This window comes from Vanellus vanellus (assembly GCF_965231255.1).
Source record: "Vanellus vanellus genome assembly, chromosome: 3".
In the NCBI taxonomy this organism is placed as follows: Eukaryota; Metazoa; Chordata; class Aves; order Charadriiformes; family Charadriidae; genus Vanellus; species Vanellus vanellus.
Window position 1 is genome coordinate 129,647,890 of NC_138907.1, and position 24,563 is coordinate 129,672,452.

Below are 24,563 nucleotides of genomic sequence, written 5' to 3' on the forward strand. Positions count from 1 at the left end.
CCCCCCCCTCGCCCCGGGGATCCCCACCGCCCCCCGGGACGGTGCATTGCACCGTCCCGGGGGGCGGTGGGGATCCCCGGGGCGAGGGGGGGGGGGGCAGGAGGGTGGCTCAGCCGGTAGAGTGCTGGCTTGGTACGCAAGAGGTGGTGGGTTCAATACCCGCCACCGCCAGATTTTGGCCCCACTGTGGTGGGTGGGGAGAGTGTGTGTGTACATATGTGTGCTTATGGACACGTGTGTGCTGCTGGGGTGCGTGTGTCTTTATATTGCAGGGGGGTCTGTATTTATATGGGGGTGTGTATTTATATAGGGGGGCGCGTACGTGTGTGTATATGTGTTGTTCTTGTGTACATACGTGCATGTGTGTATAGATGTGTGCACACAGGTGTGTGTATGTGCATGCATATGTGCTCTTATGTACACATGTGTGCGTGTACATGTATATAGGCATGTGCACACGTGTGTGAGCATGTGTATATGCATGTGCATGTACGTGTGTGCATGTACATGTGTTCTTATGGACAGGCAGGTATCTAAGTGTGCACATGTGTGTACGTGCACATACACGTGTGTATAGAGGTGTGTGCATATGTTTGCTTGTATGTGTGTGCATAGGTGTGTGCACACGCATGTGCATGTGTGTACATGTTTGTTTATAGGTGTGTGCACACATGTATAGTGTGTATAGATGTCTGCATGTGTACTTGTTACGTACGTGTGTGCATATACATGTACATGTATAGACATGCACACACGTGTGTACATGTATTCTTATGTATCTATATGTGCATACATGTACATGTGAGGTGTGTGCACACATGTATAGTGTGTGCATGGATGTCTGCATGCACACGTGTTACATGCGTGCATATATGTGTGCATATGAACGTATAGACACGTGCTCACACGTGTGCGCACATGTGTTCTTATGTACATATAGTGCATACATGTGCGTGTGATGCGGTCTGTGCACACGTGTGTACATACACGTGCGGGTCCCCGCGCGCGCCCGAGATCGGGGGCGTGGCCAGCTGGGGGGGCGTGGCCGAGGGGGCAATGAGCGGGGGGCGTGGCATGCGCGGCGCTGCGGCCCGTTGCCGAGGCGCCGTCCAACGGGCGCGCGCGTTGCTAGGGAGCGACGGGCCAATGGGCGGCCGCGTTGCTGTTGCCAGGCAGCGCGGCGGGCCGGGCCGGGCTGGGGCGATGAGCGGGCCGCGGCGGCCCGGCAGCCATGGAGATCCGCTGCGGCGGGCTGCTCTTCAGCTCCCGCTTCGACTCGGGCAACCTGGCGCATGTCGAGCAGGTGGGGCCGCCTGGGGCGGAGGGGGGGCCCGCGGGCTGCGGCGCCGCGCTGCCCCCCGCTGACTACGAGTTCAACGTCTGGACGCGGCCCGACTGCGCCCAGACCGAGTATGAGAACGGCAACAGGTAACGGCGCGGCGGGGGTGGGGGGATTCCCCCCCCCCTCCCCCAGGGGTCGGAGGGGACCTGGGAAGGGCGTCCCGCAGGGGCGGGGGGCTGTGGAGAGGGGCGGGGGGACAGCTGGGGCGGTTGGGGGGCTGTAGAGAGGGGTTGGGGGTCCCAGGAGTGTCTGGGGTGTGGTGGGGGGCGGCTGGAGGCCGAGTGGTAGCTAGCAGGGTTAGGGATGCCCTGGGGGGGGGGGGGGGGGTCATGGGGTCTGTACTTTCTCCGGAGATCTGAGAGGCTCCTGGTGGGGGAGAGGAGACGCTCACAGGGCGGGGGGGAAAGATCGGGGAGCCTGGGAGGGGGGACTGGTGGGCTCAGGGGCCCCGGGACAGGGCCTGAGCCGACGCTGCTGCCCTTCCCCAGGTCCTGGTTCTACTTCAGCGTGCGGGGGGGGGCCCCGGGGAAGCTGATCAAGCTGCACATCCTGAACATGAACAAGCAGAGCCGGCTGTACTCCCAGGGCATGTCCCCCTTCGTGCGGACCCTGCCCGTACGGCCCCGCTGGGAGCGCATCCGTGAGCGGCCCAGCTTCGAGGTACGGGCACAGGGGCTGGGGGCTTGTGCTGGGTGCAGGGGGGCCTCGGCTGGAGTATGGTAACAGGCAGGGAGAGGATGGCATGTTTAGGGTGGGGGGCAGCTCTGGGGGACACAAACACCCAAACACCCCTTGCTCACTGTGCCAGATGACCTCCAGCCTCCCGTGGCAGGGCGAGCAGCTGGTTTGTACTTTGGCAGCCCTCAGCAAGTTTGCCCATGACACCGAGCTGAGCGGTGTGGTGATATGCCTGAGGGACTGGATGCCATCCCAAGGGACCTGGACAGGCTGGAGAAGTGGACCCATGTGATCCTCCCGAGGGCCAACCAGGCCAAGTGCAGCGTCCTGCACCCGGGGGGGGGGCAGCCCCCGGTCCCAGCACAGGCTGAGGATGGAGGGGTGGAGAGCAGCCCTGCCGAGAGGGGCTCAGGGGTGCTGGGGGGGAAAGCTGGCCAGGAGCCGGCAGCGTGTGCTGGCAGCCCAGCTAGCCCCCGGCATCCCAGGCTGCATCCCCAGCAGCGTGGCCAGCAGGGCGAGGGGGGTTGTGCCCCTCTGCTGCGCTCTGCTCTGCTCTGGGGAGACCCCCCGCAGTGCTGCCTCCAGCTCGGGGGCCTCAGCACAGGAGAGACATGGGGCTGGTGGAGCGGGGCCGGAGGGGGCCCTGGAGATGCTGGGAGGGCTGGAGCCCCTCTGCTGGGAGGACAGGCTGGGAGAGGTGGAGGGGTCAGCCTGGAGAAGAGAAGGCTCCACGGAGACCTCCGAGCCCCTTTCCAGTGCCTAAAGGGGCTCCAGGAGAGCTGGGGAGGGACTCTGGATCAGGGAGGGGAGCCATGGGACAAAGGGAATGGTTTGACACCGACAGAGAGGAGATTTAGATGAGATATTAGGAAGAAGTTTTTCACTGTGGGGGTGGTGAGCCCCTGGCGCAGGGTGCCCCGAGAAGCTGTGGCTGCCCCATCCCTGGAGGTGTTCAAGGCCAGGTTGGACAGGGCTGGGAGCAACCTGGGCTGGGGGGAGGTGTCCCTGCCCAGGGCAGGGGGGTGGAACAAGATGGCCTTTAAAGTTCCCTTCCCATCTAAAGTATTTGTGATTCTATGAGTCTAAGGAAGAGGGTAGGGGGTTAATGACAAAGCCCCTTCCAAGGGCTGAGCGCTCAGGAGAGGAGACTGTTTGGGCCTTGAACAGGGATTTGTTGGTCCTGGCATTTTTTGTCTTCGGTCTGGTAGGAGCTGTCTGGGGCAGTTGCTTGTGGGTTGTCCTTGCTCTGTGCGTGCTGCCACGGGGAGGCAGGAGCACCCCCAGCATGTCCCCTCCTTCTGCCCCACAGAACAGGGGCCAGAGAGAATCTCCCATCCCCGGTTCAGGACAAGATGACGCTTGATTTGCCCCATGCTAGTGCCAGGGAGACACATGACATACAGCTGAGTTCTGCAGTACTCGTTAACTCTGCAAAGCTTGCCAAGATAAAGTAGTTACTGTTCAGTTTCTGAGCGCTGGCAGGTGGGCAGAAGGAGCTCTGCCCCAGCATACAGTGGGGCTTTGTCCCTTCAGGCACACAAGTGCTGCGTGGCAGGGTGAGCAGGGAACCAAGGGCTTTGTAGGAAACAGCCTGGCGTTTCAGGGATCCAAGCGAAGTGGGCTGGTGTCTGCTGGGAGCACAAATTTGATTCCTGCACAGTTAGAGAAGGGCAAGTGGCTGCCGGCGCCACCTGATGCAGGGGGGAACCATCGTGGCGGTGCCAGAGGAGAACCACAGGGCCTGCAGTGGCCATGGCTACCTGGCCTGTGCCTGGGAGGTGGCTCTGCATGGCCTCGGCTGGCTGCTCCTGGGGCCGTGCCTCCGCTCAGCCTCTGCTTTGTGTCTGTCCCAGATGGTGGAGACGCAGTTTGTGCTGTCCTTCGTGCACCGCTTCCTGGAGCACCGCGGTGCCACCACCTACTTTGCCTTCTGCTACCCTTTCTCCTACACGGAGTGCCAGGAGATGCTGGCGCAGCTGGACGGCCGCTTCCAGGAGTGCAGGCACATGTCTCCCAGCAGGTGCGCGCCCCCCGGCTCCCCACTCTCAGCCCTCGCCTGCTTGGCTTTGCCCCTACTGAGGAAGCGCAGTGTTGTCCAGCTCTGGCTGCAGTGGGGTGGAGGGGGGTCTCTGCGCCCCCTGCGTCCCCCTGGTAGCTGCCTGGTGCTTGCTTCTCTGGGCCCAGCTCTGCACGGGCAGCTGCAGCAGCTCCCCCTGAGCATGTGCTTCCGAGGGGCTTCCAGAGGGTCCTTTATTGCTTCAGCTGGATCCCCCCGGCATTCCCAAGGGCGGGTTCCCATCAGGCAGAAGAGGCTGAGGAGGGGCTGTAACAGAACTGCAGCTCTCGGTTTAAGGAGAGGGGGTTCTTGGAGGCCAAGACCTCGTTTTCTTTCCCCCTCCTGGCTGCAGGAAGGCCAGGCATCTCTCCTGCTGCTCCTTCCTCTATGATTGCTGTCACAGCAAGAGATCTCGCCGCCAAGAGCCAGCTTTAGCACCAGGCTCTTTGTGGATTGTGCTAGGAAGCTGCTCTGATCTCAAGAGTTTCTTCTCAGAAGTCAGGGTAGAACTAAACGCCCAGCCGAGGGGAGGAGGACAAAGTCAGTCTTGAGGTGTCTCTATGGATAGGTCTATCCTGCAGCCCCTTCTGGCTCCAGAGGCTTTCCGTGCTGCAGAGCTGGGGGTCATAAATACCTTTTCTTAGACAAGAGGTGAGCAATGGTTTATCGGAAGGTGTTGTTCTTAAATCGTCATGTGATGGAGAACTATGAGAATATCAAAACCTGGCAGTCAGTCAGGAAGGGTCTGACAGCAACGTCATAGCCTCTGTGGGTCAAGAGCCCCTCGGGATGGCAGCAGGACTGGGTGATCCTGACTGAACGCTTCTGCAGGAGGCCCCGGCTCCCCTGGTGCAGCAGGAGCTGCTGGGGGCCTGGCTGGGAGTCTGTGCTGCGCCGGCGGGTCGTGCTCGTCTCTGTGTGACCGTTTCATCAGCCCCTCGAGGCCGGTCCTGCAGCAACACCCAGCAGGCTGTGGGTGACCCTGTGCGCACCTTGCTGCTGGGGGTGCTGCCTGACAGTGTGGGCTCCCGAAGGACGATGGCTGCTGCCTCCTCTGCTCACCCCGGCTGATGCCATTGTAGGCCTATGGGGTGGTGGCCTGGGCCACTGCTCTTTCCTCTGAAGGAGCCGCTGCTCGGGAGCATTCGTGTTCCTGGCAGGCTCCGAGGGGAGCCGGCAGTGGCCAGCTGGCTGCGGGTGCCTGCAGGCAGCAGGAGAGGGTTTCGCGGCTCAGGTCAGACTGGGGTTGTCGAACTCCCGGGGAGCAGAGTGAACAGGGATGCAGTCCTGGAGGCAGAGCTCAAGGCTATGGGTGTGGAGAGCGTCCCCTGCCCCGCTGGGACCCCCCTTCCCTCCTTAAGGGCTGCCTGGGGTGAGGCCTGGCACCCTGCCCCTCCATCCTTGGCCCAGCAGCACGCTCCGCTGCCCCAGCCAAGCCGCTTTCTTCCCTGGAGGGGGACACTGACCCCTGCCCTGCCAGCTGGCCGGGCCAAGCTGGCTGAGCGTCTCTCCTCACCCTGCAGCCCCCTCGACTCTGTCTATTACCACCGGGAGCTACTCTGCCACTCCCTGGACAAGCTGCGAGTGGACCTGCTCACCATCACCTCGTGCCACGGCATGCTGGAGAAGCGGGAGCCCCGGCTGGACAAGCTCTTCCCAGACACCACCACTCCACGGCCGCGCCGCTTCGCAGGGAAGAGGGTGAGCTGCTGTCAGCTTCGTGGCCGTGTCAGGGACAGCGAGCGAGGGCAGCAAACTGTGTGACAGTCCCTCTGTCAGGGCCTTGCTGCCACCCTCGTATCTCTGCCTTGGAAGGTGTCGTGTCCTGGGGGCTGGAGCGTTAGACTGGGTGGAGCGTGGGGAGTGGAGAGTCTGTGAGATCCCGCGTCAGGCATGGGAACCAGTAGCCTGCCAGGAGTCCCAGTGCATCCACATCATCTCAGCATCATGAAATGCCCTCTGCTAGTACCTCACATGTGTTCCTCAGGGCAAAAATTTCCGTCTTGTTTCCTCGGAGTTTTGTTCTGTCCTCTTTTTATTGCTGTTGCTCCATTAAGCTGTGAAGAAACTAATGGAAGTGCTGTATTTGGGGTCTCAGCCCCTGCTGCCATAGGTGGGCCCTGCCTGCTGGGGACAGGGACAGGGACAGGCAGGGAGCTCCCTCTGTGGCTGCACGGAGCTGGGACGGGTGGCCGGAGGCTGCATGTGCATCTCTTGCTGAGAAGCTCCCACCAAAAGAAGGGCGCTTCAGGAGGGGCTTTGTGTCGCTGTTGCAGTCAGGTTTGTTCCCTGCTCTGTGGGCTTGCTCGGGGCTTTTCCCTGGGGCACTCCTGCAGCTCTGCTTTGCTGCTGCCCGTGCTCTGGTTTCTTGTGGTAGTAGGCTGCGGGGCATCTGTCCCTTTAGTCTCACACGGGGATAACCGGCCTTACTCCAAGCAGTACCCAGGACAGGCACTGGGCAAAGAAGCCACAGAAAACTGTTGCGTTACCGCAGCCGTTACCTAGTTGTCTGCTCCACGTAAAGGCCGTAGCTGCACCTTGGACAGCTCATTGCCCGGCTGCAGTGCAGGGGGGAACCCCCGCAGCGTTTGGCCCCTCGGCTAAGCCATCGCAGCATCTTGGGGCAGGCAGGAACTTGCCCATCGTCCCTGTCTGTCTGCCCCCAGGTGTTCTTCCTGAGCAGCAGAGTCCACCCAGGAGAAACACCTTCCAGCTTCGTCTTCAACGGCTTCCTGGACTTCATCCTGCGGGAGGAGGACCCCCGGGCCCAGATGCTGCGGCGAATGTTTGTCTTTAAGCTCATTCCCATGCTGAACCCTGATGGGGTGGTGCGAGGCCACTATCGGTGAGTGAGCGCAGGATGCAGCTGTGGCTTCGTTGGGGCCCAAGCTGGGCTGATCTCCTGGTTTGGAGCCTGCTGTGCATTTCGTGGGGGCTGGGAAGAACAGTCCCAAGATCCTGCATCAGTAGAACAAGCCGAGGTCCGCAGGCTGCAGCAACCTCTTCCTGCTACCCCCAGGGATCTGTGGCAAGGGCTTGGGGCTGCTCTTGCCTGCGTAGGTCACCTCCTGGATCAGGGCTCAGGTGGGCAGCACAGCCCTGTGCCTTTGAGGCACTGCGACACTGTCCTGTCCTTGCTCTCCCTGGCGTGTCAGAGCTGGGCCAGCTTCAGGGAGGAGGGAGGGAGATCACTGGGGGCTCTGTCTCACTGAGGCAAGTGCTACACCGGGAGAGAGGTTCTCGGCTGTGTTGGGGCAGAGTCTCTGCGCACTTGCCTGCAAGGGGGGGTTTGGCCACTTGTACTCTGGGACAGAGCCCAAAGGCCCGGCCGTTACGAGGTACGGTCAGGTCTGCCTTTGTAGAACAGCCAGCACTGTGCAAAGGACCTCACGTTGCCTCTGCTCTCTCTGCAGAACTGACTCCCGTGGGGTAAACCTGAACCGCCAGTATCTCAACCCCGATGCTGAGCTGCACCCTGCGGTGTACGGGGCCAAAGCTGTTCTCCTCTACCACCACGTTCACAGCCGCATCCTGCCGGGCTCTCCCGACTGGAGGACGTACGTCTCCCCACTCAGCACCAGCTCGCTAAGCACAAAATCTTCCAATCATTCCGTCCGCAGCAGCGCCCCGTCCCCAGAGCCAGCCCTGACAGAGCTGGAGAAAGCCAATAACCTCCGCAACTCGCCCAGCAGCTGGCGTGCCAGCACCTACTTCAGCCCTTCTCAGGAACCCCGGCTCTCAGGAGCACCTGCCGCCGAGCCGGGCAGCAAGGACCAAGCTGTCTGGATCCTCCCTTCCAGCCACACCGCAGAGCACTGTGAGGAGGACGCCAGGAGGCCTCCATCAGCACCTCTCCCCGAAACCATCCTGCCCCAGGACAGTGGGCTGGCCTACTATGTCGATCTCCACGGGCATGCCTCTAAGCGCGGCTGCTTCATGTACGGCAACAGTTTCCCTGACGAAAACGATCAGGTGAGGGCAAAGGGTAGGAGTACAGAGGTGCTGGAGCAGGCTGGGACCCTCTCATTGCTCTGCCCTCTCCCCAGAGTCCCGAACGCTCCCTCCCGCTGCTGGGAGAGGGGGTAGGAGCTCCCTGTCACCCCAGGAACAGAGCTGCCTGTCAGGACAGGGCTGGTGCCCAAGGAGGGAGTGCTGGGCTGGCTGACCTCCCTGCCTTCAGTGCTCAGTGGGGTTTGCTGCTGTCTCCCTGCTGTCTCCCTGCCGGTGACTCGATCAGTGGCAGCAGGTCTCAGCACCCCCTGGGAGCTGGTGTGTGCATGACAGGAGAGCTGTCCCGTCTCCGAAGGGATGAGAGGGTGGGGAAGAGGTGTGCTGCTGGGCTCCCTCCTCTCTGCCTCCGCGAGCAGGCTGTTGGGAGAGCCCAGCCGCTGCCTCTCCCTGCAGGGGCTGGGCCGGGGGCAGGCTGGGGTGGGCAATGTCCCCCGGGAAGGGCTGGAGCGTGTGAGATGCTTGAATTGGGCAGAGCGGGCCACAGCCAACAGCCCGGTGCGTCCCAGAGCCTGACACTGGTAATGCTGAAGCAGGATGAGCAGCCAAGGGCTCCCTCCCTCCCAAAGTCACCCATGTTCCTCTCTGTGCATTGCAGGTGGAGAACATGCTGTTCCCCAAACTCATCTCCTTGAACTCACCTCACTTTGACTTCACGGGCTGTAACTTCTCGGAGAAGAACATGTACGCCAAAGACAAGCGGGATGGGCAGTCAAAGGAGGGCAGCGGGCGAGTGGCCATCTACAAAGCCTTGGGGATCATCCACAGGTAGGCAAACCTCCCTCCACACGCTTGCTCAGCGTCCGTGCCAGCTGATCTGGCCCCAGTTCTCCTCCGTCCTGGAAGGGGGTGGTCTTGCCGGATGAAGGATGTTAAGGAAAGCTAAACTCGCTTCTGTGGGGGCAGTGGTGTCCTGCGCGACTCCCCAGTGGGGTGGGGGCTGGCCAAGAAGAGTGTTACCCACTCGGCGCAGGCAGAGGCCGGGACCCAGCCGTGCCAGGCAGTGCCGCGTTCCTGACCTGCAGGCCTGGCTCCTCTTCCTCCTGTACCTCCTGTCCCTGCACACTCCTCCTGCAGCTGCTCTGGCTTCTTGTCCTTGCTGTTGTAGAGCTGCTTGTGCACGGCTTTCCAGAAGGAATTTTCCTCTTTCCCAGATGTTTACATTTATAATGAGCTGTAATTAAAACCTGTTTACTCATAATGGGCTCAGCTTCCCCAGACCTCACACGTGAGATTGGCGTGCAAGGTTCCAGCCTCAAGCAATCCATGATTCTGGGAGTTGAGGATATTTGTGTGACCCGTAGTAGCCATGTGCCTCGCTCCAACAACGGGTGGGATATTTTTGGCCTGTTTCTGTTGTGGTTGCTGGGAACATAAAAGCGGCTGAACTAATCAGACCAACAGCCTGTTTTACCCTGTTTGGCCCTGGTGGTGGCCGGTCGCAGATGCTAAGGGAGGAGTACAAGAAGAGGAGTTGTGTAATGCTGCTTTAGGAGATGCTGCGTTCCCCGGGCATCTGTGGTTGGAGGAAATGTGGAAGCAGTACCAGGCTTCCTACCAGCCCTGGGCTTCCCCCCGAAACCCCTGTACCTATTCCTCTCTGAAGAGCTGCTCTCTGCGGGTGCAGATTTGTTGCCGGTTTAGGCTGGCATAGGACCAGGCTGCCACCAGAGACGGTGGCTCTCTCGGCTCCTTTCTTTTCCCCATTTCCTCAGCACTTGCTGTGCGCTCTGCTCCTTCTCTGCGCCTGGCCACAGGCTGGGGCGGGGAGCGTGCAGATCCAGCTAAAACCAACCCTGCAATAACAAATACGCAAGTTTCTTGGGCTCAGGTTCCTGGTGTAGCTTTTTCTGTGGCCATTTGCTGGAGCTGGCAGGGAACAGCCCATGGTTGATCCAACATCGATGTCCTGAGAGGTGGCGGGTGTCCTGCTGGTGTCAGGAGTGCTCTCGGTGCCTGTGCCGTGCAGGCACATCAGACAGATGGGGAGGGAGACGCGCTGGTCTTCTGCTGGGTCATCCAGCTGAATTGTCTCTGAGCAGTCGGACAGATGCGAGCGATCCCGGCTGGCAGCTTCCAGTCACCCTCTTCTCCTTCCCTCCTCTGGAAACATGCTCCGGGGAGGGGGGCTCAGTGATATCTCTGGGACTGAGGTGAGACTGCCCAGCCTCTCAGTCCCTGCATGGTCTTTTTTGACAACAGATGCAACGTTTGCCTTTCTCCACCCATCAGGGACCCCTTCCCCACTGCCTGTCACCTTCTGGAGATGACCAAGAAAGGACCCCCAGGGGTTGCGTTTCTCAGGAGATCCCCAATTTGATTATCCTCCATTTCTGGTGGTTTCCTCCTGGAGCCCCATCTCCAGGCAGAGCGATGCTCCCACTCTACTGGCCGCTTTCTGCAGTGGAGCTCCCTCACCCAGCTGATCTCCTGGTACAACTGTCCATCCCCCCCGAGTGCTGGGATGGGCTGTTCCTGCAATCGCAGGATGCTGTCCTCGAAAACCTGCCACCTTTCCTAAGCGTCCTTGTCCTTCAGAGCTGTCTCCAACAGCTCCCCCTTACTGGTGCCCTGAATTAGCTGAAATTGCTCGTCTGGGGCCCAGGGTCTGCGCTCTGCTGCACTCTTCCCCTCTGCATCATGAACTCCCCTATGTCACGGTCGCTACAGACAAGGCTAATCTTCATTATCACCTCCCCAGCTAACAAGTTCTTCCTTGTCCGCAATCCAGCTGTGCATCAGCCCTGGGTGGCCCGTCCAGTACCTGTACACCCATACCAGGAAGTTATTCCCCAATGCTCTTCAGAAATCTGGAGGACTCCAGGACTTTCTGGGAATAGAAGCAGTATGTAATGAATGTTTCTGTCGAGATTTTTTTTTTTCTTACCACTGCTGAGGACAGGTGAATTTCTAGCACCCATCATGTTGTGCAGCAGAGGTGTGCCATGTGCCGGCATACATCATGTATCTTAAAAGCCATTAGTTTTTTTTCCCCCACCTTGAGAACGCTGAGGGTGGAGAAAGCTGCAAGCTTGGAATACAGAACACAGTAAGACAGCAAACAGAGAAACTGGAAAAGGGGAGACCCCGCTTAGCATCCCTGGGTCAGTTTACAAAGCTCAGTGCCCAGCAGGACCCCCATGTCTGTCTGCAGGGCAGCTCTCCCCTGGCCGGCCCCAGGCTGTGCGGCTGCGGGGTTATTCCTCCCTGCAGCAGGACTCTGCCTTTCCTGGTGGGAGCGTTGGGAGGTCCCTGCCTGGCGAGCCCCTCCCCAGGGCAGCACAGCCCCCTGGAGGATCGCCCCCAGCTCTGTGTCCTCTGCTCCAAGCAAGGCTGCAGCAGCCTCGGCAGCCTGGCACCCAGTACCCACCAGGGCACACTGCCAGTGCTGGGCTCCAGATGGACTCTGTGCTGTGCTCACAGCCCTTGGAGCCAGGCACGTCAGCCGTGTTCGGGCCACCTCCCTGTCCCCTGGCATCGCCCATCCTTTGTCTGCTCGCCTGCAAGGGTGGCAGTGTCCAATGCCATAAGCCATTGTCCATGGCTCTCCCTCAGAGCTGGCCATTATGCTGTCGAAGGCTGCCAGGGTGGGTGGTTACACATGATTTCTCCTTCGTAATCCTGCTGACCGCTCCCAGACACCTCCTGTCCTTCCTGGGTCTCCAGGATTATTTTCTCCATCTCCTTCCTGGGGATCGAGGTGAGGCTGAGTGGCCCGTGGGTCCCTGGCTCCAAAGACAGGGGTGACGTTTGCATTCTCCCTGTCCCCGGGACCCGCCTTGGTCACTGTAACCTCTCTGAGATAATGAGCAGCAGCCTCGCTGGGACGTTGGCTGGCTCCCTCGGCACCCGCGGGGACATCTGCCTTGCTCCAGACTTTCCTCCGGATTCGGGGGCTGGGGATTGCTGACCACAGAGCTCGCCAGTGATGATGGAGGTGAAGGAGGCATGGAGTACCTCAGCTGCCGCTCCATTCAGCTTCTGGCTCTCACTCTCCCTTGGCTTCCTTCTGTTGCTGATACACCTCTAGCAGCCTTCTTGTAGCCCTTCAGCTCTGGGTGGGCTTTGGCTTTCCCAGCCTCATCCCTGCCCATTCAGACAGCGTCTCTGTATGCCTTCCAGGGCACCTCTCCCTTCTTCCACCTCTTGTGTGATTCCTTTTTCTCTCCAAGTCCAATCGGGAGCTCCGTGTTCATCCCCTCAGGCCTCCTGCTGCCTTTGCCTGACTTCCCACGGGTTGGGGTGGACTGTTCTGGAGCCAGAGGAGGTGAGCCCTGGAAATGAGTCAGCTCGTCAGGGCCCTGTCCCAGGGGAATCTTCCGAGCAGATGCCTGAAAAGGCAAAATCTGCTCTCCCAAAGTCCAGGGCTATGATCCTGCTTTTTACCTTGTTCCTCTCTCTCAGGCTACCGAGCTCCACCATTGCATAGTCACTGCAGCCAAGGCTGCCCCTGACCTCCACACCCCCCGCCGGTTCTCCGTCTGTAAGGACAAGGCCAGGCAGTGCCCACCCTCGTCGCCTGTGTGGGAATAGCCCCGCAGGCAGGGCTGCTCCCGTGGAGCTGGCGAGGGGATGAGGCGCCTCTCGGCTGCGCTGCGGCATGGGAGGTGTGTGCCGAGTTCCTCAGGAGGTCGGCGTGTGCTTTCTGTTCTCCGGCTCCCGCCCAGGGGAGATTGGTGGTTCTCCGCCAGCTGGCCACGTCAGCCCGGGCGTTAATTTGTCTTTACCTGTCCTGACAACGTCCAACCGGGCACGCGTGCGGAACCTGGCAGTTTTTAAAGAAAATTGGTCATTGTTGTTGTTAACGGGCAAGGTTGACGTCACTGCAGTGTTGCAGCTCCAGGGCACCGATCTGCCATTTCGGTTTAACGAGGCTCAGCCCTGCTCTGCCCCGCTGAGCTGAGCTCCTGCCTTGCTCCCTGCATGGCACCTTGCCCGGGCGGCTGGGGAAGGCTGTCAGTCTGTCCGTCCCCGCTCCCTCCCTGCTCTGCAAAGTGCCAGCACCGAGCTGCTGGGGCAGTGTGGGGCCGGGAGTGAGCCAGGGCGGCTGTGCCGGTGTACAGGACCCTCTGTCTGGGGAGAAGGGGGGATCCGGGGCCCCTTCTCCAGCCCCTGGGCAGCTGGGGGGGCACATGGGGAAGGGCCCCTGGCCCCTCAGTGACAGCCTGGGAACTGATAGCTGAAGAGGCGGTGATCCCTTCTGCCTTCTGGGGCCCTCTGAGCTGTGTTCAGTTGGCCTTGTGCTGCTGGTGGGGTGTCGTGGCACCGTGGGGTCAGTAGGCACCGTGGTGGTCGGTGGGCGCTGTGGTGGTCAGCCCTGTAAGTGCCAGCTCAGCATCAGCACACCACAGCAGATGAAAGCGAGTTTCTTGGGTCAAGGGGCTGTGCGGCAGGATGTCCCCACAGATGGGCTGTTTAACACCTCCCTCACACCAGTCTCCCCACAAGGCTTCGGCTTTGCCAGTTTACCTGAGTTTCCTTGGTGAGAGTTCCCAGTTCCCCTTGCTCCTGACCCACGCTCTTGCTATAGGTTTGAAAACTATGAGGATACACATCCTGCCCATATGTGTTTTTGCAAATGCCTTGTCTCCGGGTGTTCGCTGCACAACACGTCTGAGCTCTCACCTCCCTCCTGTCTTCCACCACCAATCTCCGGCCCCTGTGCGCTCCTGGCTCTGCCGGCAGCGTGCCTGGCTGCTTCTCTGGCCAGGGCTGGCCACTGCAGACCTTCAGTGTTGCACCCACAGCTCCATCCCAGTGACTTCTCGCTGGGTTTTCCCTGGAAGTGGAGAGGCGGCTCAACAGCTTTCTTGCCCTGGAGTCCCGCACTCTGTGCCACGTGGTCCGGTGTCTCACTGCCAGAAAATCGGTAAAGTGTGAGGCCTTGCTCCTGGGGAACAACGTGCTGTCCCATCTCCCGTGCCCTGTGTGAATCTCCTGCCCCATCCTTAGTGGGAACTCACCATGGATGATGGCAGACCCTTTTAGGATAACCAGAGAACACCTTTTGGTAGTTGCTTCACCCTCAAAAGACAGCAGTTGGGGTGTCTCTAGCAGCTGTGGCTGCCTTGACTGTTGATTTAAGGTAAGAAGTGGGTGCTTTGGCACTTTGGGAGCTCGGTGCTCAGTGATCACTGGCCTCTCCTGCTCTCCAGCTCCAGTCCTTTCTTCGGCATTCATTTCAGAGCCTGGTCCCTTGGGTCCTGTGTCACAGGCACCTCTCCTGTCCTCAGCACACTGCTGCCTTCCACCTGATGGCCACCTGCTTCTTTTTCCCCTCTTTATTCCTACCTCAGCAGATGAGAAAATGCAGTGCATGTGGAGCAGATTGCAGCAAGAGCTGCAGTGCAATGGCAGGAGCCACATCTCTCCAGACCCCTCCTGGGGCTGGGGGGACATGCTGGTGGCTCTCAGGAGGGGTGACCCCAGCTCTGTTTGCACGGTGTTGTCGAAGCAGTGGTGCTCTGGTGCTCAGGCAGGCATGGATCGGGTAACATGGGCTTCTTTGTGCTTCACAGCTACACACTGGAGTGCAACTACAACACGGGGCGCTCGGTGAACAGCATCCCCGTGGCCTGCCATGACAACGGGCGGGCCAGCCCACCACCCCCCCCCGCCTTCCCCTCCAAATACACCGTGGAGCTGTTTGAGCAGGTAAGAGGGTCCCCAGCGGTGGGGTAGCTGTGTGCACGCAGCCCTGCCCTGCCCTGCGCACTGTGGGTAGCATTTTTGGCACCCAGGAGGGAACTTACACATTCTCTCCTTCTCCTGCGCTTGCGTGTCCCAGTGAAAACTCCTGCACCAGTCCATGGTGTGGGTTTGGAGAGCTGCACGGGCAACGGGGTGTTCTCACTGTCAGTGCCATAACCTGTTGGTATGTTCCAGCCATCTGTGGCTGCCCCCACCGCTAACCCCGGCCCCAAAACACTTTGCTCGCTGGCTGGGACTGGAGCCTTCTGCCCTCAGCCTCTGGGGCAGCCCGGGGTTGTCCCTGTGCATCTCACATGACTGCTGACACACAGCGTCCCTGGTCCCTCCCCAGGGAGTGTGGGGCTGCCAGCTCATCTGGTGCCCACAGCAAGAGGTGGCCGGTCCCTGTGGCCATGGGCACTTGACTCACCCTTGCCCTGCCCGTGTCCTGCGCACCCAGAGACCCCACGGGAACACTCCTCCCGCTGGACTGGAGCTGGTAACAGAGGTGAAACGAGCTCTGGGGGGTGGTCTGGGATTTGGGGTTGGGTTTTCTTTTCTTTCTTTGTTTTCCTGCCTCAAGTCCCAGAGAGCTGCTGCTCACCATCCCTGGAGGTGTTTAAAAAAAGGGTAGACATGGTACTTGGGGACATGGTTTAGAAGTCGTTTTGTCAGGTTGGGTTAATGGTTGGACTTGATGATCTTAAGCATCCCTTCCAACCTCAGCAATTCTATGATTCTGTGATTCTTTCTTGAGGCCTTTCTCACCGGTTCCTTCTTGCCCCGGCAGGTCGGGAGAGCCCTGGCAGTGGCTGCGCTGGACATGGCAGAGTGCAATCCCTGGCCCCGGATCGTCCTCTCGGAGCACAGCTGCCTCAGCAACCTGCGCGCATGGATGCTGAAGCACGTGCGTGGCATGAAGGGAGCAGGCGGGGGCCCGCGGAGGAGAGGAGGTGCCAGGACCCCCCCCAGGAGCTCCACGTAAGGGCCTGCCGGGTTGAGTGTTCAGGAGCTGCAGGATAACGCCAATTAGAGATGATAAATGTACTCCAAGTGAGTTACCCTGCAGCTAACGAAGCCAAGGCTTATTTGCTTGCTTTCCCACTTTGTCGGGGCCCATGCTTGTCCCTGCAGAGTTTGCTTCGTGAACTGCAGCTGTCCCTCAGCACCGTGTCATCGGCAGGCAAGAGGGACAGGCAGCCACGCGGGGTGAAGCTGTTCGGGATTCACCTGCCCCAGTAATTGGGCAGTGATTACAGAGAGCACCAGCGTCTCTCCTGCTTCCCCTCCTCTCTCTCTCCAGCGCTGGACTGGGATGGATTTGGGACTGGGGGCAAACTCTGGGAACTCTGAAATGGTGCTGCCCTGAGGCTGCTGGGACAGCGACGTACAGCGAGGGGCACTGGGGTCTGCTGCTGCTGAGGGACAGTCCTGTCCCCAGCTGCTCGCCAGCCCCTGGGGAAAAAGCCCCGGGAGCGGACAGAGACGGTGTCTCTGCAGCAGGCTAACGCTCAGGGCCTGGGCTGTGGGGCAGAGCTGGCTGGGAAGGACGGGGGTCGCATAGGGGTCTGGCACGGGGGATCCCCTCCCTGCAGAGCCGGGCTGAGCCTCCTGTTTCTCATCCCCTTCCAGTGGGCTCCCCACCTCAGCCTCCGATAACGCCCTGTCCCGCATGAGGAGCTTCAGCAACGGTACCAGCGGGAGCGGCAGCAGCCAGCAGGACTCGCCGCAGATCAAAGCCTCCCCCAGCTTCACCTTCAGCTGCAGCAGGCCCTCGGGTCTGGCCGCTGCGAGCCAGAGTCCTCCGAAAGGCAGCGCCAGAGCCCCGGCACCGAGCAGAGGTAAGCTGGGCTGGGGACCTCTCGTGCGCTTGGTCCACTACCTGTCGAGCTGCTGTGCGAAGCCACAGCCCTGAGGAAAGCTCTGCACCAGCGTAACTGTGTGTTTTGATGTAATAAAAGTGGTTTTGCGTGGAAGAAGTGCGTGTGAACGGCCGCCCCGTCCCCTCGGAAGGGTCCTGGATGCCGTGCTCAGCTCCACGCTCCGTCCTGAGCAGAGTGGCCCTGCCTGGGTCAGGACAGACACTGCACGGCGAGACCCGTGGCTTCTCCAGCCCGGCTTCTGCGGGGAACCGAGGGGGCCCAGCTGAGCTCCTGCCCAACGGCGCGGCAGTCCCTGGCTGGGCAGAAGCTGCCCACTGCTGCTGTTGCACCGAGACCAGAGGGACTCTGTCCGCTGTGGGCTGCCGGGGACGATGGCCCTGGTGGTGCAGCTGCCCGGGGCAGGGGCCAAGGGGCTTCTGAAAGGACACGGAAAACCTCCGCTCGACTTCCGCCACTCCCCAAGCATTCCTGAGGCCTGCAGGGATACACCAAAGTGCCTTTTACCTTCCCAGGCACCTGCTGAGCAGCAGCCGGTGGTGGCACATAACTCCAGCCATGGGAGGCAGGCTGGCAGAGCTGTAATTAGGCTCTGGGGGCTTTAAACATGCAGTGAGTCCTGGCCGGAGGGGGCCCACTCACAGCACCGAGCTGCCAAGCCGCCTGCACGGTTGGGAGAATGGCCATGGCTCGCCACCCTGCCGCCAGTGCCTGGCGAGCCCTGCACCTGCACTGCGCTCTGGCAGCAGGGGGGTGCCAAAACAAGGCAAGGCGCTTGCTGTGCCACCAGCGCTGGCTTCCTCGCCACCAGGCAGGGGGCTCAGCACCGCCGGCAGGGCAGGCAGCCCCGATCTGGGCCCTTCGGGGGTTTGGTGCTGCAGCCAGCTGGCCAATGGTGGGGGGAAGCCCCGTTGCCCTGTGCTGCTCCGTGGGCTGGTCCCACAGGCTCCCAGTGAAGGAAACAGGGCTGGACTGGGAGCCCCAGTCTGCTGTGGGGCTCTGGGGCCCCGCAAGCACTGTGCTCTGGAGCGTCCCAGTGCCCAAAGGTCGGAGATGCGTGAGCGAGGGTCTGCTTTTGGGGCGGAGGGGGCTGCCTGTGTGACTCGGTGTGACTCTGTCGTTGTGTCAAGGCTCTGTGTACTGGTGCTGCTCTCAGGAGAGAGCACTGCGTTTCCGACTGTCGGCTTCTTTCTTGTGCTCCGCCTGTGTTTCTCACGTTGCTTCGGCCTCCGTGTTTGCTTTCCAGCACTGTGTAGTGATGTTTCTCATCTGCCATGAGAACATAGTGGGGAGGAAATAAAAGGCTGATGTTCTCATGGGCATGTTGTAACGTCTGTTCCTTCAGCCGTGCATGCTTGGCCCACCCCAGAGCCAGCAGGGAAAAAACCCCTGGCCCGATCCCCAGCTGCCGGGGAGTCGGTGACAGTCGGGCGCGTGCGCAGGAACAGACCTTGTGGGGCCAGAGGGGAAGAGCCTGTCTCATTAGGATGGCTGCTGTGCTGGCGGGTGCTGCCTGCACGGCCTCCTCCGGCCAGGGCAGCCGTGACCGGCAGAGCCGAGTGCTGGTGGGACGCTCTGCCCTCGCGCTGGTGGAACCCCAGCTGCCCGGCTCCTGGGGACCAGGCTGTGGCTCTGCCTTCCCCGCCCTGGCATCACCCGGCAGCTTGACCTTCTGCGTGCCCGCTCTGCCTGGCACCTCCGCAGTGCTGCCACTCTCCGAGTGGCACTGCTGTGTCTGCCCAGGGAAATGTGGCCTGGGAATGCTTTGGCCCCACGGCTTTGCCATACACGCCCTATGCTGCTGCCCTCCTGCCGGGGTGGTGCCGGGATGTGGTCACAGACCGTCCCTGCCCCAGGCAGCCGGGAAGGAAACGAGAATGCTGAGATCCTACCTGCAGCCCCGGCTGCTGCCAGCTGGGTGTGACGAGGCGGTGGTTAGACGGTACAGGATGAAGAGACTGTGCCCAGGTCGTGTCCCGTCCTTCCCCTGCCTCCCCACGCCCTGCTGAGAGCTTTCCCCACAGGACGAGTCGGGGTAAGGACGTGCTGTGCCCTGGAGGCGCAGGGGGCTGCTCTCCCGCCTGGCCCTGCAGGACAGCTGTCCCCTGGTGAAGGCTGGGTGTCACGGAGGATGTCCTGTCCTGGACCTGCTGTTCAGGCCGGGGCCCTAACAGGTGTCAGAGACACGTCCCCCTCCCAGCTGCTTCCTCAGAGCCTCGCAGGATGGGAGTTCTTTCCTGGTGGGCTCCAGCCACAGCCCTCCGGCATGGTGCGTGCCTTAGCCATCTGCGGGCCACCGGCACCGGGCCCCCAGCCCTGCGGCCTCTGCCAGTGAGCCCTGGCAGCGGTGGGGACTGGTGTCCCTGCAGACGCAGTAGGGAGATCTCACCAGTGCCAGGCCAGATCTCGTCTCACGGCTGCCGTGTCTGGGGAGCAGCGGCTCCTGAAAAGGTCTCTGCCCGCAGCCTCGCAAGTGCTGGGGTGGGGGGTGGTCTCTGCAGGACCTCCGGTGACACTCTCTGTGCAGCCTGGGCTGCTGCTGGCTGGAGTTCATGGCTGAATCGCACCGTTTCAGTTGTGACAAGTCTGAGGTTGAGAGTTGTCGCTCACCGGTACCATCCACAGTCACCCGTAAAGCCCTGAGCGTGCTTCTGCCCCGGCACAGCCTTTGCCACAGCCTGGCTCCTGTCTGCTCCTCGCAGGGGCTCATTTGCTGCGGGGTCCGCCGTTGTTCAGGGCTTGCTCAGGTGTTTCACATGGCGTCCCTTCCCCAGGGGACACTGCTGTGGTTTCAGCCCTCCCCAGCCACTGGCTCGCTCCCCACGGTGGGATTGAGGAGAGACTGGGGAGAGTAAAAGTGAGAAAACTCCTGGGTTGGGATAAAGACAGTTTAACAGGGAAGGCAAAAGCTGTGTGAGCAAAGCCAAGCCACCTCGGGCGTTCCTTCACAGCATCCCATCACAGGACATCACTCTGAAAGTCCCTCTTCCTCCTTCCCCAGCTTCGACTGCTGAGCATGGCGTCTTGTGGTCTGGGATGTCCCTGGGTTGGGGGGTGTCAGCTGTCCTGGCTGTGCCCCTTCCCAGCTCCTTGCTGGGACACACACGCTGCTTGGGAGAAAACCAGCACTTTCCAGCCAAACCCCGCACTTCCTCACATGCCTCAGCTCTGCGGGCACCTCGCAGGCACTCGTGCTCCTGTGTCCGCGTGGTACCCTCACCCTGCGCCGTCCCCATCTCCCTCTCGGCTGCCGTGCAATTGCCGTAGGCACAGGACAAGCTCATCAGCACTGCCAGCTCGGCTGCGCAGCGTGCGAGTGCTCGTAGGGCTGGTGCCCTCCAACGCCGTCAGCGTGGCCAGTTGTGCTGGGGGCTGGTGCTCTGCGTGCTGCCGGCCCTGGGCTGTTCTCTCCAGCTGTGGGGCTCTGTGTTTGCCCTTGAACTGCCCGAGGTTTCTCTTGCCCTGTTTTGGCAGCCCTCATGGCAGCAGTTACTTCCCCCGCGTGGTGCCAGTTGTGGCAGGTGCCAAACATCAGCACCGCTGTCACCCCTCATGCCTGCCAGCCCCCGCTGCAGATCATCGGCTACTAGGTCTGCCCCAGCAATCCCAGTGCGGCCACAAGGGCGCTGTGGGAGATCGGGCTGGAAATGTTGTCGGACTTGGGATAAATGGCACCGAGTCACTGCCTGTTCCCTCCAGGCTTCGCCTCTGCCACCCCGAAGCAACAGTCTGCCCTCGGCCAGTTTGGTTCAGAGCCCATCTCACCGGCAGGGCCAGCAGCGCAAACAGGGATTGAGCCCCAGCTTGCTGCTGGCTGTCCCGGCACACTGCCCTGCCACAGGCTTGGCACTGCGGTCCTGTCCCCGTTAGCAGCCCCCCCTGCCTGTCTCCTGCACCACTGCTGTGTGCCGACACGGGTGCAAAGCCCGGTCCTGGGCCGCAGCCTCGTCCCGCAGCGATGGAGCCGCGCATCTGGTGCTGCTGCTTCTGGCTCGAGCTCGGGTTCCCACTGCCAGCCCCAGCCCCAGCCCCCGCTGAGCTGTCGAGTGCCTGTCACGGTCCTCCCCGCCGGCACTTCGGCAGCTGCCAAAGCAACTCCTCACTCTTCGGCACTGGGGCTGTGCCTCATGCCCACGCTGCGGCCGGGGGCTCGATGCGTGGCTGCTGCAGCCACAGGGAACAGTGCCGGCACAGGGGCTGTGCCAGCCTGCCCAGCACTCGGTGCCGGTGGAGGGCTGCTGCCCCGGCCGGGTGTGGTGTGACATCAGGCCCAATGGCCACAGCAGGCCAGTGTGGCCGCCGGGGTCCTGGCCCCTCCTGCCAGAGCTGCAACATCTTGGTGGTGCTGTTGCCCTCACCGACCCCGGCACATCCCCGGCACAGGCTGAGCTCTGTCTTGTTTGTCACACAGGGACTTTGCCGGCGGGCACCTGGGCAGCACCGAACACCAGCACCAGCCACGGACCGCAGAAGGCACAGTGCGGCACAGGAGAGCTGGCGGCTGCCCATGGCACAGCGCTGCTGCAGGTACCGCTGGGCACCAGGATGGGGAGGGGACCCTGAGGGGGCGGCAGGGCCCTACACCCATACCACGCCAGTGCATCGGGCACTGCACACCCACCACCCCAACTGCCCGGGGCACTTCCCAGAGAGCTCAGAGACCGCCCCCCGTCTGTGGGGCTGGGACCCCCCCATCTGTGGGGCTCTGCCCTGAGTTTCTGCCCCATGTGCATTTTTCCCTGAGCTGTGCAGATGCCCCGTGAGCAGGGGTCCGGCTCTGTAGGACCCCTGGCAGCTGTGGGGGTCTTCTGCAAGGCCAGGGACAAACACCCCTCCCTTCTCCTCCCCCCTCCGCAGCCGCTCCCGAAGAAGCCAGACGCCAGGAGAGCCCCGGAGCCACCCGGGTAGGTGCCGGCATTGGCCGCAGTGCGTGGCCATCCCGTCGTGTGGGGCCAAACCACGGCTACCCAGGGCGGGAAGCAGAGCCATGGCTGGCCCCCCACCCCGCAGCTGCTGCCAGGTAGTGCCTGGCACAGGGCTGGGGGGCTGCCCCCGCCCCGCTAGCCTCGCTGGAGGCCACAGCACCCATCCTGCACTCGGCCCAGGAGGGGACTGTCACCCCATGGCATTGTCTGGGTGATCCTGACCTACTGCATCAGGCAGAGAGGGCCAGGAGCCCACCACCAGCCCCCCCGCAGGCACGGGGGCTGTGGGGGCACACTGGGGCAGCCCAGGGGATGCCTGTGCCCCACTGGTGGTGACACTCGTCTCTGTCCCTGCAGGGCCCTGCTCGGAGCCCCCTGCGCCCCCCGGGGGGGCGCAGAACACCGAGGGACTCCTCCTGTGCGGGGACGAGGGCCTGCACCCCCAGGTACAGCCCCGCAGCATCGGGGGGCTGCGGCGCGGGCAGTGGGACCCCAGCCCTGCCCTGCCCCGGGCAGGGGCCGCGGCGGTGGGGAGGGGGCTCTGCCCTTTCTGCCCCGGCCCCTCCCCACCCCCCTCTCCCCCACCGCAGCGCCCGGCCACAGGCTCCCCCTCGCTCCGCTCCTACCGGCGACTCCTCTCCTGCTGCGCTGAGGTCTGACCGCAGCCACCGGCACCGGCACCGTCCCACCGGCACCGCGGGGCAGGGCCGGGGCACCCCATGGCCAAAGCTGCACCAGCGCAGAGCCGAGGCCACCGCGCCGCTCGCCCCGACCCCCGCCGCCGGCGTGCCCGGCCCCGCGGCCATCGGCAGCTCCCGCCCCGGGACGGCCCCGCTCCTCCCCGCGGGCCCGGCGGAGGGGCCCGGCGGAGGGCGGGAGATATTTTTACGTCACACGGTTTCGTCTTGTATGGTCGTGTTGCCCTTAAAGTTGGTTTGGAAGAAGCGCGGCCTCCGGCCTCAGCGCGGCGCCGGGCCCTGCAGCCCACGGCCCCCGTGGCGCGGCGGCGGGAGGGAGAGGGGCGGGCGGCGGCGGTGCCGTCGCGGTGGCGGTGCCATCACGGTGGCGGTGGCGGTGCCGTCCCTCACTCCTGCTTCTTGGGGTTGTTGACGGCCACGTAGTGGTAGAGGACGACGAGGAGGAAGAGCGACACGCCCAGCATGTTGGCGAAGATGGCGAGCTGCACGTCCGTGATCATCCTGCGGGGGGACACACGCGCTGACACCCCCCGCACCCCGCGGCGGCCCGGGACCGCGGGGCGGCACCCGGCCCTGACTCCCACCGCCCGCCCCTCCCGGCGGGGAGACCCGAACCCCCCTTCCTCCCCCCCGCGCTCACGCGCCGCCGCCGCCGCCACGTCTCTGCCTCCGCCGGGCCCGACTTCCGGCCGCGGGGCACGCCGGGAGGTGGTGTCATGGCAACGTGGGCGGGGTCTCGGGGGCGTGACGTCATACCCGCCGTGGCGTCACGTCCTGTCCCGGCCACGCTGTGACGTCACGGCTGCCGGCCGCCCCAGGGCTGGGCTCTCCCCCTCCCCCCTCCGCGCCACCGCCTCCATACAAGGCCGGGCAGGGCCGCGGGGGCGGGGCGTGGGGCGGGGCCTGAGTAGGGGTGGGGCTTAGGTGGGGCGGGGTTTAGGCGCGGGCGGGGCCGATCGGCTCCGCCCGCGGGAGGGGGGGACCCCCGGGCGGCCGGGGCTAATTATAGCTGCTAATTATGGCTGCGGGGATGGGGCCGGGATGGGGCCGGGCCGCACCCGGGGGGCCCTGTGCCCCCCCCCCCTCCCCCCGGGACACGGCACGGCCCCGCTGAGCAGCGCCTGCCCCCCCACAGCCCCTCACGGCCCCCCCCGGCCCCTGAGAGGCAGACGGGGGTGACACCGTCCCCCTGGGGACAGCCCTGTCCAAGCACGGCCCCAGTCCCCCCCTCCCGCCCCTCCTCCCCTCCCCCCCTCCCCCCTCCCCCCCCCAGCTGTCGGCAGCTGTTTGTGCTTAACCCACATTCGCTCGGCCCCGGGGAGCGGCGGGTTCCCGCGCTGCTGTGCCAGCCCGTGACGTCATCCCCGGGGCTGGCGCCAAGGTGTGATGTCACCGGGAGGCTGTTACATCACGGCGCGGGCTGGGGAAGCCGCAGTGTCACTGCAGGCCCGGGGCCCTGGCGGGGTGGCCGTGGTGTCACCGCCGGCTCCCTGCGGGGTCCCGGCTCCCGGCGCACCCGGTGTGTCCCCCATCCCCGGTGTGGAGCCGATGGCGTCAGGGCGGGGCTGGACTGGCTCTGGACCCGCACCCGGCACGGGGATGTGATGCTGCCATGGTGGGGACATGGCACTCTGGCACGGGGATGCGGCACTGTGGGCACACAGGGCCGTGGCAGGGTGGGATGCCGCTGCCGTGTGCCGGGGCGCAGGGACCCATCCCGGCTGCACATAGTGCCAGCAGCCGTGCACCGGCAGCCCCGGCCCAGGGAGCCCCGAGGTGGTGTACGGCGAGTGTGGCGCCGGCTGTGCCGGGACAGAGGGTGCACAGGGGGGACCGCAGGCAGGCGAGGAGTGGGGTGCCGCGGGGGGACGTGGCTGTGCCAGGAACAAGGTGCCATGCGAGGAGCACAGTGCCATGTGGGTCTGTGACCGTGCCAGGCGTGGGCAGCCGTGCGAGGCCATGCGGTTTGGGGAGGGGAGGGGGAACCGTGGCGGCAGCCCCGGCTGCGCTGGCCGCCGGCAGCCCTGGCCCCCGTCCCGGCCTCTCTGGCTTCCCCCGTCCCTCCTTCCCGTCCTCGCTAACGAGAAGCAGATGTGCGGGCGGTGGGGCGGGGGCCGGCGGGGGCCGCGGTGCCCGGTGGAGGCCGGGGCGCGCCGGGGGCTGCGCGGGCCGGGCAGGAAGCGGGGGGCCCCGGGGACCCCGTCGGCGGGCAGCGCCGGGGCGGCTCTGGCGGCGAGGGGCCGGCCGAGGGGAGGGCAGAGCCGCCGAGCCCAGGCGAGCGCGCAG

The 24,563-nt window shown here is 63.2% G+C and overlaps 2 protein-coding genes across 2 annotated transcripts; one reads left to right on the forward strand and one right to left on the reverse strand.

The window, feature by feature from the left end:
• Positions 1-1,231: 1,231 nt before the first annotated feature.
• AGBL5 (AGBL carboxypeptidase 5) lies at positions 1,232-22,713 on the forward strand (the record flags this gene model as incomplete). Its single annotated transcript, XM_082480784.1, has 14 exons — positions 1,232-1,428; positions 1,831-2,002; positions 3,874-4,040; positions 5,600-5,777; positions 6,743-6,921; positions 7,490-8,048; positions 8,683-8,852; positions 14,603-14,738; positions 15,565-15,755; positions 16,407-16,615; positions 21,066-21,181; positions 21,512-21,558; positions 21,937-21,997; positions 22,097-22,713. 14 exons carry the CDS (start codon positions 1,232-1,234, stop codon positions 22,229-22,231), a joined length of 2,517 nt encoding a protein of 838 aa, XP_082336910.1. The 3' UTR covers positions 22,232-22,713.
• On the reverse strand, positions 22,478-22,964 carry OST4 (oligosaccharyltransferase complex subunit 4, non-catalytic). The gene is made up of 2 exons (XM_082481743.1): positions 22,918-22,964; positions 22,478-22,778 (listed from the first exon to the last, which is right to left on the reverse strand). Exon 2 carries the CDS (start codon positions 22,775-22,777, stop codon positions 22,664-22,666), a length of 114 nt encoding a protein of 37 aa, XP_082337869.1. The 5' UTR covers position 22,778; positions 22,918-22,964; the 3' UTR covers positions 22,478-22,663.
• Positions 22,965-24,563: the final 1,599 nt, after the last annotated feature.